This window comes from Cyphomyrmex costatus, unplaced genomic scaffold (assembly GCF_001594065.2).
Source record: "Cyphomyrmex costatus isolate MS0001 unplaced genomic scaffold, Ccosl1.0 scaffold336, whole genome shotgun sequence".
In the NCBI taxonomy this organism is placed as follows: Eukaryota; Metazoa; Arthropoda; class Insecta; order Hymenoptera; family Formicidae; genus Cyphomyrmex; species Cyphomyrmex costatus.
In genome coordinates this window covers 130,682-147,824 of record NW_017277514.1, presented here as the reverse complement: position 1 = coordinate 147,824, position 17,143 = coordinate 130,682, and the positions used below count along the sequence as shown (strand labels likewise).

At 36.4% G+C, this 17,143-nt stretch overlaps 2 protein-coding genes across 2 annotated transcripts; both read left to right on the top strand.

The window, feature by feature from the left end:
- Nucleotides 1-1,578: 1,578 nt before the first annotated feature.
- Nucleotides 1,579-3,810, top strand: LOC108776071 (uncharacterized). Its single transcript, XM_018542579.1, has one exon. It carries the CDS (start codon nt 1,579-1,581, stop codon nt 3,808-3,810), a length of 2,232 nt encoding a protein of 743 aa, XP_018398081.1.
- An 873-nt stretch (nt 3,811-4,683) lies between these two features.
- Nucleotides 4,684-6,796, top strand: LOC108776070 (uncharacterized). The gene is made up of 3 exons (XM_018542578.1): nt 4,684-5,430; nt 5,477-6,460; nt 6,551-6,796. The coding sequence occupies exons 1-3, from the start codon at nt 4,684-4,686 to the stop codon at nt 6,794-6,796; spliced, it is 1,977 nt and encodes a 658-aa protein (XP_018398080.1).
- The last annotated feature ends 10,347 nt before the right edge of the window (nt 6,797-17,143 follow it).

The following is a 17,143-nucleotide window of genomic DNA, read 5'->3' as shown; positions in this document are numbered from 1 at the left end:
TATATATGGATGTAACATTTTGTATAAAAGAGATTAGAAACTACGAGAGTTAAAATATGCAATCGGTATGTATATTCGCGGACAGTATATGCGAGTGAAATACATAAAAAGAGAAAAGTAAGCTGTATTTATTAAATGTAGCAATTAGAAAATGTTTACTATAATTTTTAAATTATCATTACCCTTACATATATTTGTATTAATTATTACAGCTTTTAGATACTTTTCATTGTTTTTCTTATTCGCTCTAGCAGCGCGAAGTGTTTTTACATAAAAAATTTTTCTATTTAAATAAACTTTTTCATTTTGTTTTTAAAACTTAATTGTGATATAATTTTTTTAAAGAAGAATTAAATCACTTGGTTTCGAATAGGAAGATCTTTTAATAAGAATACAAAGGCATGTACTTAGGTTTCATTGTATGAAGATAAAGATAATTCCTTTTAGGTTTTACTTTTTAATTTAGTGGAATTTAAATAATAGTACTATATGGGTTCTTAAAGATTAAAGGTACCACTTGTGTTTTACTTTTTAATTTGGTAGAATTTAACTTGGCGCCGACTGTTGATATCAAATCTTGTATAAAAATGACAAATGTCATTAAAATTAAGTAAGTAATAAGGTAGAATAACTTGGCGCCGACTATTGATATCAAATCTTTTATACAAATGATACATGTCATTAGAATTAAGTAAATAAGGATAATATCACGTAGGTTTTTAAAGATGGTTCTACTAAACAGCAAATGTGATTGGTCAGTTTCACAGTCGATTAAGTAATTGACGTTGGTGAAACTGGCTGTTCGAGTATATTTTATATTTTTTAGTTTTAAGTAAAAAAGACCACAGATTTTGTTAAATATTAAATTTGGCGCTGGATATGTGTAGGATCGATAGCACTGCGATCTTCTTTGCCGACTTGGCAGTTCGCTAGTTGCGTGCAGTGTAGTGTGTTGTATATGGCGAAGAAGCGTAACGTACGAAAAATTGTGAACAAAGAACCTTGTACCAGAAATTCATTATACTCATTAAAGGATTAATCATCCTACGAGATACAGTCCACTCATTTATCCAAGGAAATAAACAACAACAAAAAAACTTGTGCATAACACCGGCTCTCACAGGGAGAGCACTTAACATGGTCCTTCGAGCCGGATACAGGCTCGCGTGCAAAACGTTCAACGGAATTTTTGACTACAAGGGACAAAAATAATTCAGAGGATCATTTTGTCAGCGTTATTGTAAGAGGCATTCGAATAGCGCATTTCATTATTACGACTGCAGTTAAAGTCGAGATTAAGTATTGGTAAGACGCAAGGATATATAGCCGACGCAAAGACGCGTTCGGACAAAGGTATGACGTATAGTTATAAGTGACGCCATTTGCATTGTGGTAATATTTCTCGCTTCTTAATAGGCAAAGAGAACGTGATCGCGTAAGCATATTGCGAATCGGTGAATTTGGTGGCGTATAAGTCAGCGCGTGATTGCACGCAATAAAGATATCCTGTCGTTACGAAAGCGTTTGTAGGTTAAACATTAAGAATACATTTTGGTAAATTGAATAGTACGAATCGCGATGACCGACAACGCAGGCGGTAGCTCGGGCGCGACAGACGAGCAAGTCAGATCGTGGAAAAGAAGGCGCGCGCAAATAAAGGCTCAATGCACGAGGTTCGGCTCATATTTAGAAGGCGTGGATCTCGAACAAACGTCAGTGTCAGAGCTGCGTCAGAGATTAAACAAGGTCAAAGAAACTTGGGGTAATTTCAGTTCGGTGCAAGCGGCAATTGAGGAGATTGAGAACGCACCGGAGCATGTTGACAATCACAATGAAGAAAGAAATATATTCGAGGACAGATATTTCTCTATCGCAGCTGGGTTGGAAACTTTAATCGAGAGAAAGTTGACAGCTCAGTCTCCTAATTTAGCGCAGGTTACACGAGGCTCGAGGGGTGGAACGCCATTCGCACAAGAAAGTAGCGTTGCCACTGAGCATTTAAAATTACCACGAGTTAATCTTCCTACGTTTTCAGGTGCGTTCGAAGAATGGATTCCATTCAGGAATATGTTCCAAAGCATGATTGATAGCAACACAGCATTGCCAGAGGTGCAGAAAATGCAATATTTGATATCGGCCTTGAAAGGGGAGGCGCGAGATGTCATTGGATCTCTAGAGGTTTCGGACGAAAATTATGTCGAGGCATGGGAGATGCTCAAAGAAAGATACGATGATTCTGGTTGGATAATACAAAAGCACATCAAGGCGCTATTCGAGATTTCGGTTATTCCCAAAGAGAATCATCTGTTAATAAGGCGTTTATTAGACGACGTCCTAAAGCATTTACGGGCGCTAAAAGCCTTGAAGAGGCCCACCGAACATTGGGACGATCTAATAGTTTATTTAGTAACCAGTCGACTAGATCAAAAAACAAGTAGAGCCTGGGAGGTTACAGTCAAGAAAGGAGAAGTGCCAACGCTTAAGCAGCTAACTGACTTCCTCGCTCAGCATAGTAAGGCGCTGGAAGCTTCCAGTCGAATGATTCGACCAACGGTTTCAGCAAGCCATGATAAAGGCGGTAGCAGTAAAGCCGCCGCGGTAAATCTGGCTATTGATAATAATAAGTGCGCCTTTTGCTTAAAGGAAGGCCACGTCATATATAAGTGTTATGAATATTTGAAATTAGAGGTTAACGAAAGAGTCAAGGAAGCAAGGTCTCGAAAGTTATGCCTAAATTGCTTGAGGGATACATCGCATTTGGCCAAGCAGTGTACCCTGGGCCCATGTCGTAAGTGCAAGAAGAGACACAACACGGTGCTCCATTGGGAACAGACCCCATCAAAGAATTCTGTAGCGGTCCCAAGCGAGTCAAGTACGAATGCTCAAGAAAAGGTAGTAGCAACGATAGTAAGTGATGCAAATGCAACCAGAATAAACAAGCAAGTACTTTTGGCGACTGCAATCGTTAAGGTTATGGACATCAAGGGTAATGCGGTTCTTTGTCGAGCATTACTGGATAGCGGGTCACAGTCCTGCTTTGTGACTAATGATTGTGCTAGAAAGCTAGCGCTTAGGCAATATTCTACAAACATACCGATCTGCGGACTAGGAGGAATGTCAACCGAGACGAGAAAAGCAGCTCGAATATCGATATCCTCAAGGATTAATAATTTTCAAGTGAATCTGAACTTTCTGGTGGTGAAGAATATTACTCAAGCTTTACCCACAAACTCAATTCAAATGAACGAAGTGCAAATTCCGAAGGGGATTGAATTGGCTGACCCCGAATTTCACAAGGCTTCAAAAGTTGACATGCTATTAGGGGCAGAAATATTTCTAGAATTGTTGTGCATCGGAAGAATTAAGTTAGCTCCGGCGCAACCGACATGGCAAAAAACCCTATTTGGCTGGGTGGTGTCTGGTAATCTGCTGACTCCTGATAGCAAGCAGAATGGAACAACATGTAATTTGGTAACCAACGAACAGTTGAATTTAAGTCTTAAGCGATTTTGGCAATTGGAAAGCAATGAACGTAAAGATACTCGTTCACCAGAAGAGCGTGTTTGCGAAGAGCAATTTATTAAAACATACAGAAGAAATGATGAAGGGCGATTTATCGTCTCTTTACCAACAAAGGACGAGCGTCTACGAAAACTGGGAGATTCACGTGATATCGCTATCCGGCGATTTAAAAACTTGGAGAGAAGATTTGAGAAGCAGCCAAGTTTAAAAGAAGAATACTCGAAGTTCATTCACGAATACATCGAGCTGAATCACATGAAGGAGATCCAACGGCACAGCATGCGTTGAGATCAGCAGCCGCAGTTTTATTTACCGCATCATTGCGTAATCAAAGAGGAGAGCACGACCACAAAATTAAGAGTGGTCTTCGATGCGTCAAGCAGAGGATCTGAAGGAGTGTCGCTGAATGACGCACTAATGACGGGTCCTGTCTTGCAGGAGGATATCTCCTCAAGACTAATGAGATTCCAAACTTTCAAGTATGCTATAACGGCGGACATAGCAAAAATGTACCGTCAAATACTCGTCAACGAAAATCAAACAGCGTTGCAGCGCATTGTGTGGCGAGACAGCGCAATGGAAGAAATTAAGACGTATGAGTTGCTAACTCTTACATACGGAACTGCCCCGGCTTCGTTTTTAGCCACGAAAGTCATTCATCAATTGGCTGAGCTAAGAGAAAATCAATATCCGCTAGGATCGACAATCGCGCGAAGGGATTTTTATATGGACGACTTGTTGACAGGCGCAAATACAAAGGAAGAGGCGCTCTTAATTCGGAACCAAGTGGCAGCATTATTGCGAGAAGGAGGATTCGTTCTCCGAAAATGGGCTTCCAACAATTCGGATTTAATCAGAGACATTCCAGGTAGTGTAAGCGAGGACATCATTTTAGAATTGAATAAAGAGCATTCTGCCAAAACGTTGGGCATTAAATGGCATCGTCTGAAAGACATATTTCAATATTCGATCAAGGCGGCCGGCTCCGTGATTTGTACCAAAAGGATGATGTTGTCAAATATATCGCAGATATTTGACCCGCTCGGTCTGCTGGCACCTATAATTTTGGTGGCCAAGTTGTGGATACAGGAAGTCTGAAAATTACAATTAGAATGCGTGCCCACAGATATTCATACGAAGTGGCTCAATTATATATCAGATATGCAGTCCTTAAAAAACTTTTCGGTGCAGAGGCATATTCTAGGAGACGATGTGGAAGCAGGGATCCAGCTTCACGGATTTTGCGATGCCAGCGAAAAGGCCTACGGAGCTTGCATTTACGTAAGAAGTTTGGATAAAAATGGCATGGTGCAAGTTCATCTACTATGTGCGAAGACTAGAATAGCACCTCTCAAGGCAGTATCAATCCCAAGATTAGAGTTATGTGGGGCGCAACTATTAGCTCAGTTGATGAGTAAAGTTAAAGCATCATTGGATGTCAAGATAAATAGTATACATTGTTGGACGGACGCGTCGATTGTTCTTCATTGGATCAAGGCCACCAATAAGAAGCTTCCGGTGTTCGTGGCACATCGAGTGGGAGAGATACACGAATTAACATCGGTGGATGCCTGGAATCACGTAGGGACAAGAGATAACCCGGCAGGGGTTAAAGAACTGCAAGGCGCGCGGTTATGGTGGAACGGGCCTGAATGGCTAAAGGATCAAGCGCAGATCGACACTCGATTGAGTTGGGAAGATCATAAAGAAATGCAAACTATGCAATCAATGGAGCCAGTCATGCTGTTGACGGCTAAACATCCAGAATTGAGTCTCGTGGATAGATTTTCCACATTGCAGAGGTTAACACGAGTTACGGCGACGTGCATAAAATTTGTTCGACTTTGTAAAAGATCGGAGGGTGTAAAGGCCACGCAACCATTAGCTGCCGAGAAGTTGGAATATGCGGCAAAATGCATAATTAAAGCAGAACAGCTATCGGCTTTTGAGTCAGAACTTAGTGCATTGCGCAAAGGCAGTTAGCAGTAGTCTAAGACATTTGAATCCTCTAGTAGATGATGAGGGCATATTGTGCGTTGGTGGCAGGTTGAAACGCGCTGACTTATCTTACGGCACTAAGCATCCGATAGTACTACCTCAGTGCTCGAAATTTACAAAGTTGATTATATTACATGAGCACATAAGACATGATCACGCGGGTGCGGAGGCTACGCTAGCTGCGGTTAGAAGAGCATATTGGCCGATTAAGGGAAGAAGTATTACCAAGAAATTAATACGCGAATGCGTCAAGTGTTTTAGGTATAGACCGCGCATTACTGAGCCCATGATGGGTGACTTACCTAGTAGTAGGGTAAATCTTTCAAAACCATTTTCGAATACTGGGGTGGATTTTTGCGGTCCTATATATATACGCGAGGGCAGGAGACGAGGAGCTAAGCGTATTAAGGCTTATGTAGCAATTTTTGTTTGTATGACTGTTAAAGCAGTTCATTTTGAGGTTGTTTCAGATTTATCCACGGATGCGTTTCTTAATGCATTTAAAAGGTTTATTGCTCGCAGAGGAAAACCTACGAATATGTATTCTGATAATGGTACTAATTTCATTGGAGCAAACGCTGCGTTAGAGAAGGATAAAAGCATTTTTCATTCAGAGCAATCCAGAAGGAGTATTATAGACCATGTATCTCCTGAAGGAATCAAATGGCATTTCATGCCACTCAGAGCTCCCCATTTTGGAGGTTTATGGGAGTCCACGGTCAAGTCTTTCAAAAATCACTTTTACAAGATGACTACTGAAGCGGCAATGACGTTCGACGAGGCGTCTACTCTCGTGGTCCAAATAGAGGCGATATTAAATTCGCGTCCACTGACTGCCTTATCTGAAGATCCTAATGATGTTAGTTATTTGTTCCCAGGTCATTTTTTAATAGGTGACACATTAACATCGTATCCTGAGCCAGACATTACCGAGACAAAGGTTAATCGGTTGTCCCGATGGCAAATGTTGGAGAAAATAAGGCAGGATTTTTGAAAGAAATGGTCTTCCGAATATTTACTTAATCTGCAGCGGCGCAATAAATGGATGTCGAATGCTGGCCAGCAGATAAAAGTCGGCCAATTGGTCTTGTGTCGAGAGGAAAATTTACCTCCGTTGAAATGGGCCCTTGGGCGAATACAAGAGGTGATGCCGGGCGATGATAGAATAGTAAGAACAGCGATAGTTAAGACCGCCAATGGAGAATATAAAAGGCCAGCTGTGAAATTATGCGTGCTGCCAATAAACGATTACGAGGCCGATGCGGAAAATGTTTAGATGCTATGTTTATTATCAGATATTAGTTTATAAGTTCATTAATATGTATTAGCGTTGCGATTTAGTTAAGTTACAATTCGCATTGTTGATAACCACGGGTCATCAAGGCGCGCGGCATGTTCGAGTATATTTTATATTTTTTAGTTTTAAGTAAAAAAGACCACAGATTTTGTTAAATATTAAATTTGGCGCTGGATATGTGTAGGATCGATAGCACTGCGATCTTCTTTGCCGACTTGGCAGTTCGCTAGTTGCGTGCAGTGTAGTGTGTTGTATATGGCGAAGAAGCGTAACGTACGAAAAATTGTGAACAAAGAACCTTGTACCAGAAATTCATTATACTCATTAAAGGATTAATCATCCTACGGGATACAGTCCACTCATTTATCCAAGGAAATAAACAACAACAAAAAACTTGTGCATAGCACCGGCTCTCACAGGGAGAGCACTTAACACTGGCCAAAATGGTTTTTTGACCAGCAGCACCCACTCTTAGCGCTTTTTTCTACCTTTTTTTTTTTAAAAGGTAAGTTTATATATACATACAAAAGATACATGTCATTAGAATTAAATAAGTATATAAGGATGGTACCTCTTAGATCTTTAGAGATAGAATTTTTAAAGGTTAGTTAATTAAACGATATATTTTATGGGAAAAATCCATATTATATGACAGGATAGTGAAATAAAAGATGGGAGGATGTGCAATGTTAGAATTTAACTTGGCGTACAAATGATACGTGTCATTAGATTTAAGAAAATAATAAGATAAAAAAAACAATAGTTCCCTTCTCTTTTTCTTCAATAATACCCAACAGTTCCGAACTTTCTAATTTGACTAAGTCTAACTGGAACATGTACTTGAATACCTCATTATGTATGCCAAGGTTTTTTATATAGATATTGATTTCTATTTCATTATCTTTCAGTAATAAAATGTATTACGTTAAAATAGACAATTTGGTATAAGAACTCTATTAAAATTAATACTGATCTTTTGTGATTCGTCTTTGAAATATAAAAAACTGTTATTTTCATCTCTCACCTAGAACACTATATTTAATTCAAGATTGTGGAGCACATAAGAATTCTTTTGAAAATAATACTCATCTTTTGTGTTTCATTTTTGAAAAAGCTGTTATTTCGATCTCTAGGACACTATATTTGATTCAAGATAAAGCACATGTGTGTGAGTTATAGTTTTTAATCACATATATCTTCATAAAGTATACATTTTCAAAATATTATTCTAATTCATAATTAATATTGTGAAGAACGATTCTGTTAATCAATTTCGTAATAACATTATACCAAAACACTTATTACGTTTATTAGTGTATTTATTCCAATGTCAAAATATTACATACGTATAATCAAATATGCTAATAAACGTAATAAATTTTTTTGGTATAATCAGAACAATCCTTATCACGATATTAATTATTAATTAGAATAATAATTTGTAAACATATACTAATGAAAATATACGTGATTGAAAACTGGTTAACTTACACTCCAAAATCTCGAATCAAATATAGTGTTCTAGGTGAGAGATATCAAACTATAATAGTTTTTTGTATTATTATTGAAAGATAATGAAATGGAAATGAATATGTATATAAAAAATACTATTATACATATTACCATGAAAAATGACTCATATATTATTGAAGGTGCCATTTCAAAGTAAACATACATAAAGTGTATATTCTTTTGCAGCATATATACGTAATAATAATGATTTAATATTACTATTATAAATATCTAGTGTGCATGTGTTGTTAGATCATTATTACGTATATATGCAACAAATGGATATACATTTTATGAATGTTCACTTTGAACTGTCATCTTCAATGATATATCAGTTTGTTTTCTAACGTCAAAATTGTCGGTTGCATTATATTACCTTCAGAATTTAATGTACTTTTATTTAGGACAACATTATTGTCGACGAGCTTTGTATTAGTCACATCCAAGATTATAGCATTGGCATCAAGAACTTTCAATGTACTCGGATCTCTCTATTATCTTTATATTATTGTCGTTTTATGGTATTTCCTCCTCCCAATTGAATACCATTTTGATTAATTACTTTTAAATTGTGTACCTGCAAAATATATAAATAATTTAAAAATTAAATATAAAAATAAAAATAATTTAAATAATTTAAATCATTTTTTTCAAAAATTACGTTTATTGGCGTATTTGATTATATGTAGGTAATAGATTTTTTTGGTATAATGTTATTACGAAATTGATTATCAGAACAATCCTTCTTCACCATAATAATTATTAATTAGAATAATATTTGTAAATGTATACTTATATGAATATACACGTGATTGAAAACTACTTATAACTTACACTCCAAAATCTTGAATCAAATATTGTGTCCTAGGTGAGAGAATTAACTGTACAGTGTGTATATATATATAACAGTTTTTTTTAAAATAAATCATAAAAGATCAATATTAATTTTAAAAGAATTCTGATACCAAATTGTCTATTTTAACGTAATACATTTTATTATTGAAAGATAATGAAATGGTACATATTACCATGAAAAATGATTCATATATTATTGAAGGTGCCAGTTCAAAGTAAACATACATAAAGTATATATTCTTTTGTTGCATATTATACGTAATAATGATTTAACATTACTATTATAAACAACTAGTGTACATGTGTTGTTAAATCATTATTACGTATATATGCAACAAAGGATACACATTTTATGAATGTTCACTTTGAACTGACACCTTCAATAATAAGTTACTATCCATGATAATATATTTCAATTATTAGATAATTATTTAAAGTTTTAAGGATTTCAATATTAAAACCAAATAATTTTATGTTTTGAGTAACTGCATAAATAAGTTTTATCTTTATTATTATAAAAGAATTGATTCTTTGTACTGTATTTTACCTTCAGATTTATTGAAGGGAAAGTCCTGAAAAGAAAGGGGAGGAATCTTTATAATCCGTACCTTTTTTCTTTTCAGACTTTTCCTATCAACAAAGTACAAAAAGAATGAATTCTTTTATAATTATATAAGGAATAGAGAAGACAAATTAAGGTATCTACCAAACAAATAAATAACAGATCTGGAGACACGGTAGTGTCTCGGTAAATAAGTAACCTAACCAAAAGCTGTATAATTACCAAAGAAAATAATTACATAGAAAATAATTTGTATTCTTACAGCGGAATTACAGCAGAGAATCTGTGCAATAAAGAAGAAAATATCTAACCTCACTTACATGTTCGTCTATTCTATGCCATCCATGTGACAAATTTCCTAACCTCAATCCTTTGTACGTTATTGCCGAGACTCTTTATCTGACTTTAACGATCGTACAGATCGCAGCGGTTGATATTTATTCTAACCTCACTTACGTGTTCGTCTATGCCATCGATGTCACAGATTTCTCAACCTCAATCTTAATAATCCGACTTTAACGATCGTACAGATCGCAGCGATCGATATTATAGATTTATAGATACCCCTCGCGACCACATTTATCTCTTGCGCCAAAAATTCCAGAATGCATTTTCTCACTCCGTAGCTGGCAACAATGACGACAATGACTACGACGACGACGACGTTTCTTACAAACAAACCAATTTCCTCGACGGCGAACACCTTGACACTTACTTCCTCGAAGGCAAACACTTAGACACTTTCTTCCTCGTATGTAGAACTTGATCGGTTCAGCCGTTACTGAGATCTGATCATCTCGACCCCGAAATTTCTCCGTTTCGCGTAAAGGAGGCACGGCAGTGTCGCGCGCTTGGCTTAGCGCCGAGACACTACCGTGTCTCCAGATTATATTATATATTACAGTCAGTTTCAATTAAAAAGTTGCAACAGTTTTTTTCAAATGGTTTTCAGAATGTAACCTACTCATCGAGTAATTGATTCTTATTTATAAATAACACATTTCTTCTTATACCGGGGTATAGTCACCGGCTGAACGTGCTGCGCGACCGTGGTATCGCGTGCAATGCTAATACGCTACCGACGCGCGCGGGCTGCACAGTTTGCCGGGTCGGAAAAATTTCAAAAATCATTTTCTCGAGTAAGAAGCAAAACACGACTTTCAAAATTTTTTGTAACATGTAGTAAGGTTCAAAGTTTATGAATATAAATAATTGAAGAAATAAAGGACTCTTTTTATAAACAATAATTAATACGTTGAGAATGGCGAATAAGAGTCAATCTAAATCTGATAATATATTCTAATATTCTTCGCAATATAGAATATTAGAATATATTATCAGATTTAGATTGACTCTTATTCGCCATTCTCAACGTATTAATTTATGAATATATTTTTTTTATATTTTTCGATGATACGCTTGGTAGTTTAAAAAATGATTTAAAAATGTATTGTTAAATAAATAATAGATAAACAATGCTTTTTGCATTGAGTATAATTTCGTTTTAAACTATAGACATTTACTAACAACTTCTATGTTGCGCAGAAATTTTGTAGAGGTTCTTAAATAAGATTTAGAGAATTCGTTGTATCAAAACTATACGTATAATTATAGAGAACTCAGAATACAGTACAAAGAAATATGTGAATACAACGACTACGACACTGTCTCCATCTGAATACACTCAGTGTAGTAGTAAAGGTCTGTTCGTTACCATAGAATATAAACCATAGAGTATAAAGCAAAGTAAGTAAGTAATAGGAACAATCAAACATTAAAAAATGAAATATCTAACATAGAAACGTTACACAACATAAGAGGCGCTATATTCAACACTCCCACTCGCCGAGAATTTTGTGAAATATACTCCAAGTGACTTACGATTTTCCTCAAAAGGAACTCGTGGTTTCGGTTTTGTAAATAAATCTGCAAGTTGTTGATTGCTGCTTACATGCTTGACATCGATTGTTCCGTTTCTAATTAGTCCACGTGTATAGTGGAATTTTACATCTATATGTTTTGTCCTGCGATGAAATGTTGGATTTGTGATGAGCCTCTCAGCTGCTGCATTGTCACAATACAACGTCGTTGGTCTGTCTTGATCACAATTAATCTCCTTCAGTAATCGTCTGGCCCATACTGTTTCCTTACTTGCTTCATGTGCTGCTATATATTCAGCATCTGTTGTCGATGTTGCAGTGACTCCTTGCTTTCGTGAAAGCCATATAATTGGTCCACCATTAAGTATGACCACAACACCGCTAGTACTCCTTCGTGTATCGACGCAATTTGCCCAATCAGCATCTGAATAGGCAGTTAGTTTGTTTAAATTGTCAAGTCCATATGATATTCCGATATCTGTTGTGCCTGCTAGATATCTTAATATACGCTTGCCAGTATTCCAATGTTCATCAGAGGGTGAGTCAAGAAATCTTGAGAGTATTGCCACTGAATACGCCAAGTCTGGTCGTGTAGCCACTGCCAAATACATTAAAGATCCAATCAGTTGTCGAAATGGTACCTTTTTAGAATCTTCATTGATGTTCATCTTCAGTGTAGTACCTACTTCTATAGGAGTAGCGACTAGATTGCAGTTGGTCATTCCAAATTTTTCGAGTATAGCTTTTGCATAAGCGGTCTGTATCAAATGTATTGTCTTCTCTTCTCGATTTCGTGTAATTTCAATGCCTAAATAACACGTTACATCTGAGCTAGTTATTTGGAATTCTTGTCTCATAGCCTCCAACAAATTATTTATTTCTGTTTTGCATTTTCCAAATATGAGACCATCATCAACATATAATGCGATCAGTAATTCACCATTTCTTGAAGAGTATACACATGGATCCGCTTCTGTCGGCTTCAAACCAAATCCTTTTACAAAATCATCAAATCTTGCGTGCCATTGGCGCGGGGCCTGCCGAAGACCGTACAGACTTTTATTTAAAAGACAGACACGATTTGTATCATCATTGAATCCTTCAGGCTGTTGCATATATATCTTTTCTGTAAGATTACCGTATAAGAAAGCAGTCTTGACATCAATTTGGACTATTTCGTAATCCTTTACAGCTGCCACAGCCAATAGCATGCGTATTGAGTCAAATCTCACCATCGCACCGGTGAGAATGTCTCTAGAAAGTCAATACCTGGTCTCTGTGAACAGCCCTTTATAACCAACCTCGCCTTATACCGATCGATACTGCCATCCGGTTTGGTTTTTATACTAAAAATCCACTTATTTCGAATCGGTTTACAATCCTTTGGTGGTTCAACAAGTGTCCAAGTATTATTTTGACTGAGAGAATTAAGTTCATCAGCCATTGCCGCTTCCCATTTCTTCGCATCTGATGACATCTTCGCTTCTTCTACTGTTGTAGGTAATTCAATGTTTGCAATAAAAGCACTTGAGGATAATTGAATGTTAGCCATTGTTATTGAACAACATTGTTGCGTTTTGCTACGCGTTTGATTCGCAATGCTGTCTGCTCTAACTTCGACTGTGCGCCTTTCATGTTTCTTGCGCGGCTTTCTTCCTGTTTCCTCTTCTGGATCATTTTCATCAGTATGATAATTTTCAATTTTTGTTTCTGAATCATCTGAATGATTTGAATCATTTGGTATGACAATTCTTGCCATTTGTTGCGGTTGAGATTCTGCTATGATAACATCTCTACGAATTACAACGCGTCGAGTGCCTGGTTGCCATAGACGATATGCCTTGTAGTCGTAACCAACAAGACGCAGTTCTTCAGATTTTGGTTCGAGTTTAGATCTCTTCTTTTCATTTATTAGAGCATATGCCTTACTTCCATAGATGCGCAAATGTTCAATATTCGGTTTGTGTCCAGTAAATGCTTCTTGTGGAGTTTTGTTGTCCTGTCGTTTCAGTGGAATGCAGTTACGAATCTTGCTTCACTGGATCTTCCATCTGTCGGATATTCATCAGTGCCGTTCACAACCTCATAGACGCCGACGCTCCTTAGACAGGCAATAACCTCAAATTTCCAGCGTTGATACGACGTTTTTGTTAGAACGGGAACTCGCAAATCCTCGTGAGTAGTCATCCTCTCGATGGGACTATCAAAAAAGTGTGCAAGATAAACTTGACGGATTTGACTGCGAGCGAGGACAAATTTAACCTCCAAACTTTAACCTCTTAGCGTAATACACTCTTGACCCTGTGTATCCTTCTTTCTTATGTAGACACTGGGCCCATAACCTGTTGCGCAGAAATTTTGTAGAGGTTCTTAAATAAGATTTAGAGGATTCGTTGTATCAAAACTATACGTATAATTATAGAGAACTCAGAATACAGTACAAAGAAGTATGTGAATACAACGACTACGACACTGTCTCCATCTGAATACACTCAGTGTAGTAGTAAAGGTCTGTTCGTTACCATAGAATATAAACCATAGAGTATAAAGCAAAGTAAGTAAGTAATAGGAACAATCAAACATTAAAAAATGAAATATCTAACATAGAAACGTTACACAACATAAGAGGCGCTATATTCAACATTCTATTTATGAACTTTTCTTAAAATACAAACATGAAATATTTACGAATTTTTAAATAAAAAAGACCCCAAATTTTTAAATGTGTATAACTCGAAGAATTTTGAATTAAAAAAAAAATATTTGGTACAACATTTTATCTCATTGAGACCTACAGAGAAGCAACCTTTGATCTGTTTCTGTGACATGACTGATCCGCTTCACGTGGAATTGCTCACTTACGAGAATTTTGCGAATACCGATAGACCTCTGATGGCGGGTCGACGTAATGATATTCTTCGTAATATTTATCTACAATAATATATGTATTTCCCCTCCCCCGTCTTGCGCACCGAACAATCGTCGGTCTTGAAACGCAACTCTATCTGAAAAGTACCCCCTAATTGCGCGTTGAAACGCAACTTTTATTTAAATGATATGAATTTACACGTTTTAATGCTCGTGTTAAATTAAAACTTAAACTAAAACTAAAAAAAATTAAGTGATATTTTTCGTAGTAGAATTAGAATAAATTAATGAATATGGTCACATTCAGGACCGAAAAACGTTTTAAGATGGTCACATTTAGGACCGAAAAACGTTTATTTAATTTAATTGAATTATATTAAAGACAATTTCTCACAAAAAAGATCCAGTGTAGTGGTATATGCTCATTATTTATCTTACGTTAGTAACTGATATACATATTATTAATGAAAGGTGCCATTACGAAGTAAACATACATAAGTGTATGCAACTTTCGGTCGATTTTCGAATCGTCACCGCCTTTCGCTGTCCCTCTCACCTCACGCCCCACGCGCGGTCCAAATATCGCTCGAGCATCGTGGTTTAAATTTTTAAATATCCTTTTTTGAACATAGCTTGAATTTTTATGATATGACTTTTTTCGGATATTGTTTACTTTTAAGAGTACAGATATATCACAAACATACAAAAAAATAATTTTAAAATATTATTTAACGAAAGAGAGTAAAATACGGCGAAAGAGAGGAGCGGTGGGGGTGGGTAGTGGGGGAGAGTGAGGTACGGGGGGAGAAGGTCCGGTGGGTCGGAGATGATGAAGGTGTGAGTGAAAGGTGAGAGGGAATGTTAGAAAGTTTTAATACGGCCTTGAATGCGGACAGAGAAGATGAAGAAGGAGAAGAAGAAGAAGAAGAAGGAGACGTTTCTTAATTTTCCATTAAAATCATCACTTTTTGACCGCTTATATCTCTAGAACGGCTTGACCGATTTTAAATCTTTTCGGCTGAAATTGGAGATGCCGCCTTTCAGGACATAAACGTTTGATTCAAAATTGTTTATATTAGAGTAGTTATGCACCCCCGAAAAATGGACTTTGGTGACTCGGGATAAGAGACTTGTAGTGTCTTTCAGTTTTTGAACATGGCCGGAGACACTACCGCGTCTCCTGATGCGGTATGTATGTGTGTGTGAGTGGTTCTGGGGAAGGGGAAGTATAAACAGACGCTGAGTCCGAGGAGGAATGGAGGATCTTGCGGGAAAGGGGGATTTTGTTACTTAACTATTCCACCCGTTGTTCTTTCTCTCTCACACTTATTGTGTTTTTTCTGTTCCACCCATTACAGTCTCATATCATTCGCGCGCTCTCTTCCTCCCGTTGCAATCTCTCTTTCTAACCCGTTATCCTCTCTCTTTCTCCCACTCGTTGCGTTCTCTCTTCACAACTCTCTCTGTTTCACTCGTTGCAGTCCTATACTTACCATATTATTCGTGCTCTCTCCTACCCGTCGTGGTCCTATATTTATCCTACTGTTCTCTCTTCCTTTCGTTCAGCTCACGTTTTTTTCTCGCAAGCGATTTAATTAAAATAGATATTTACGATTTTTAATGATATATGATTAATCAATTAACTATGATAATATTGTAACAACCTGATTTTATGCGCGGTCTAGCTCGTCGGTATAATACAAATGCTTGTCGCACAAAAAGGTTCGGTAGGAGGAGTATTCGCGTCGGATCGGTGATACGGAAAGTAAAAGAAACAGTGTAGAATAACAGTTGAGTAAAACAAACAGGATTTATTACAAAGAAAGAAAGAAATAAAATAAAATAAAATACAATAGAAATGATATAATATTGAACATAAAATATACGGTAAGATGAAAACGATATAATACAAAGTAGTAAGACGGACGTTGACAAAACGACGTACAGCGATACTTAAATCTAATTTCGCGGAGTATTTACAACGAAGCACGAGATGTAGAAAGCCTGTAATAAGAGAGTCGCCAATATGACACGTGACTCAAATCGCGCGCTAATTGGCTTGGTGCTATTTATACATATATGTAGTCTTCAGGAAAGGTTAGCTAGGTCAGCTATCATCAGCTGTCATAATTTAATCGTTAATTTAAGTGTTAAATTTAATTATTTTCCTTTGGTAAATATATAAGGTTTAAACCTTAAAATAGTGTCAATATTAATTTTTGCTTTACATTTTTGATAGAACAATGTATTACAAAAAAATTAAAAAGGACCTGGGGGAAAAATGTTTTATATATAATTATATATTGTAAAATTATGTAAAATTACATGCAATATAATTCTATATAAACAGACATATTTTATATATAATTATATATAAAATAATATTAATTATCTTCCCTTCCACACACACAACAGCAATGCGCTACTTTTCTCTTAATATGGGATCTTCAAGAAATCTGAGTAACAAAAATCCTTTTTTGTAACTATTGTTACAACAATAAGCTGCATAGGACGGCATGATTATTATTTCTGCAAAGAAGAGATATTTCTGCAAAGAAGAGATATAATTATTATATGTATAAAATATGGCTATGTTTATATAGAATTATATTGCATGTAATTTTATATAATTTTACAATATATAATTAT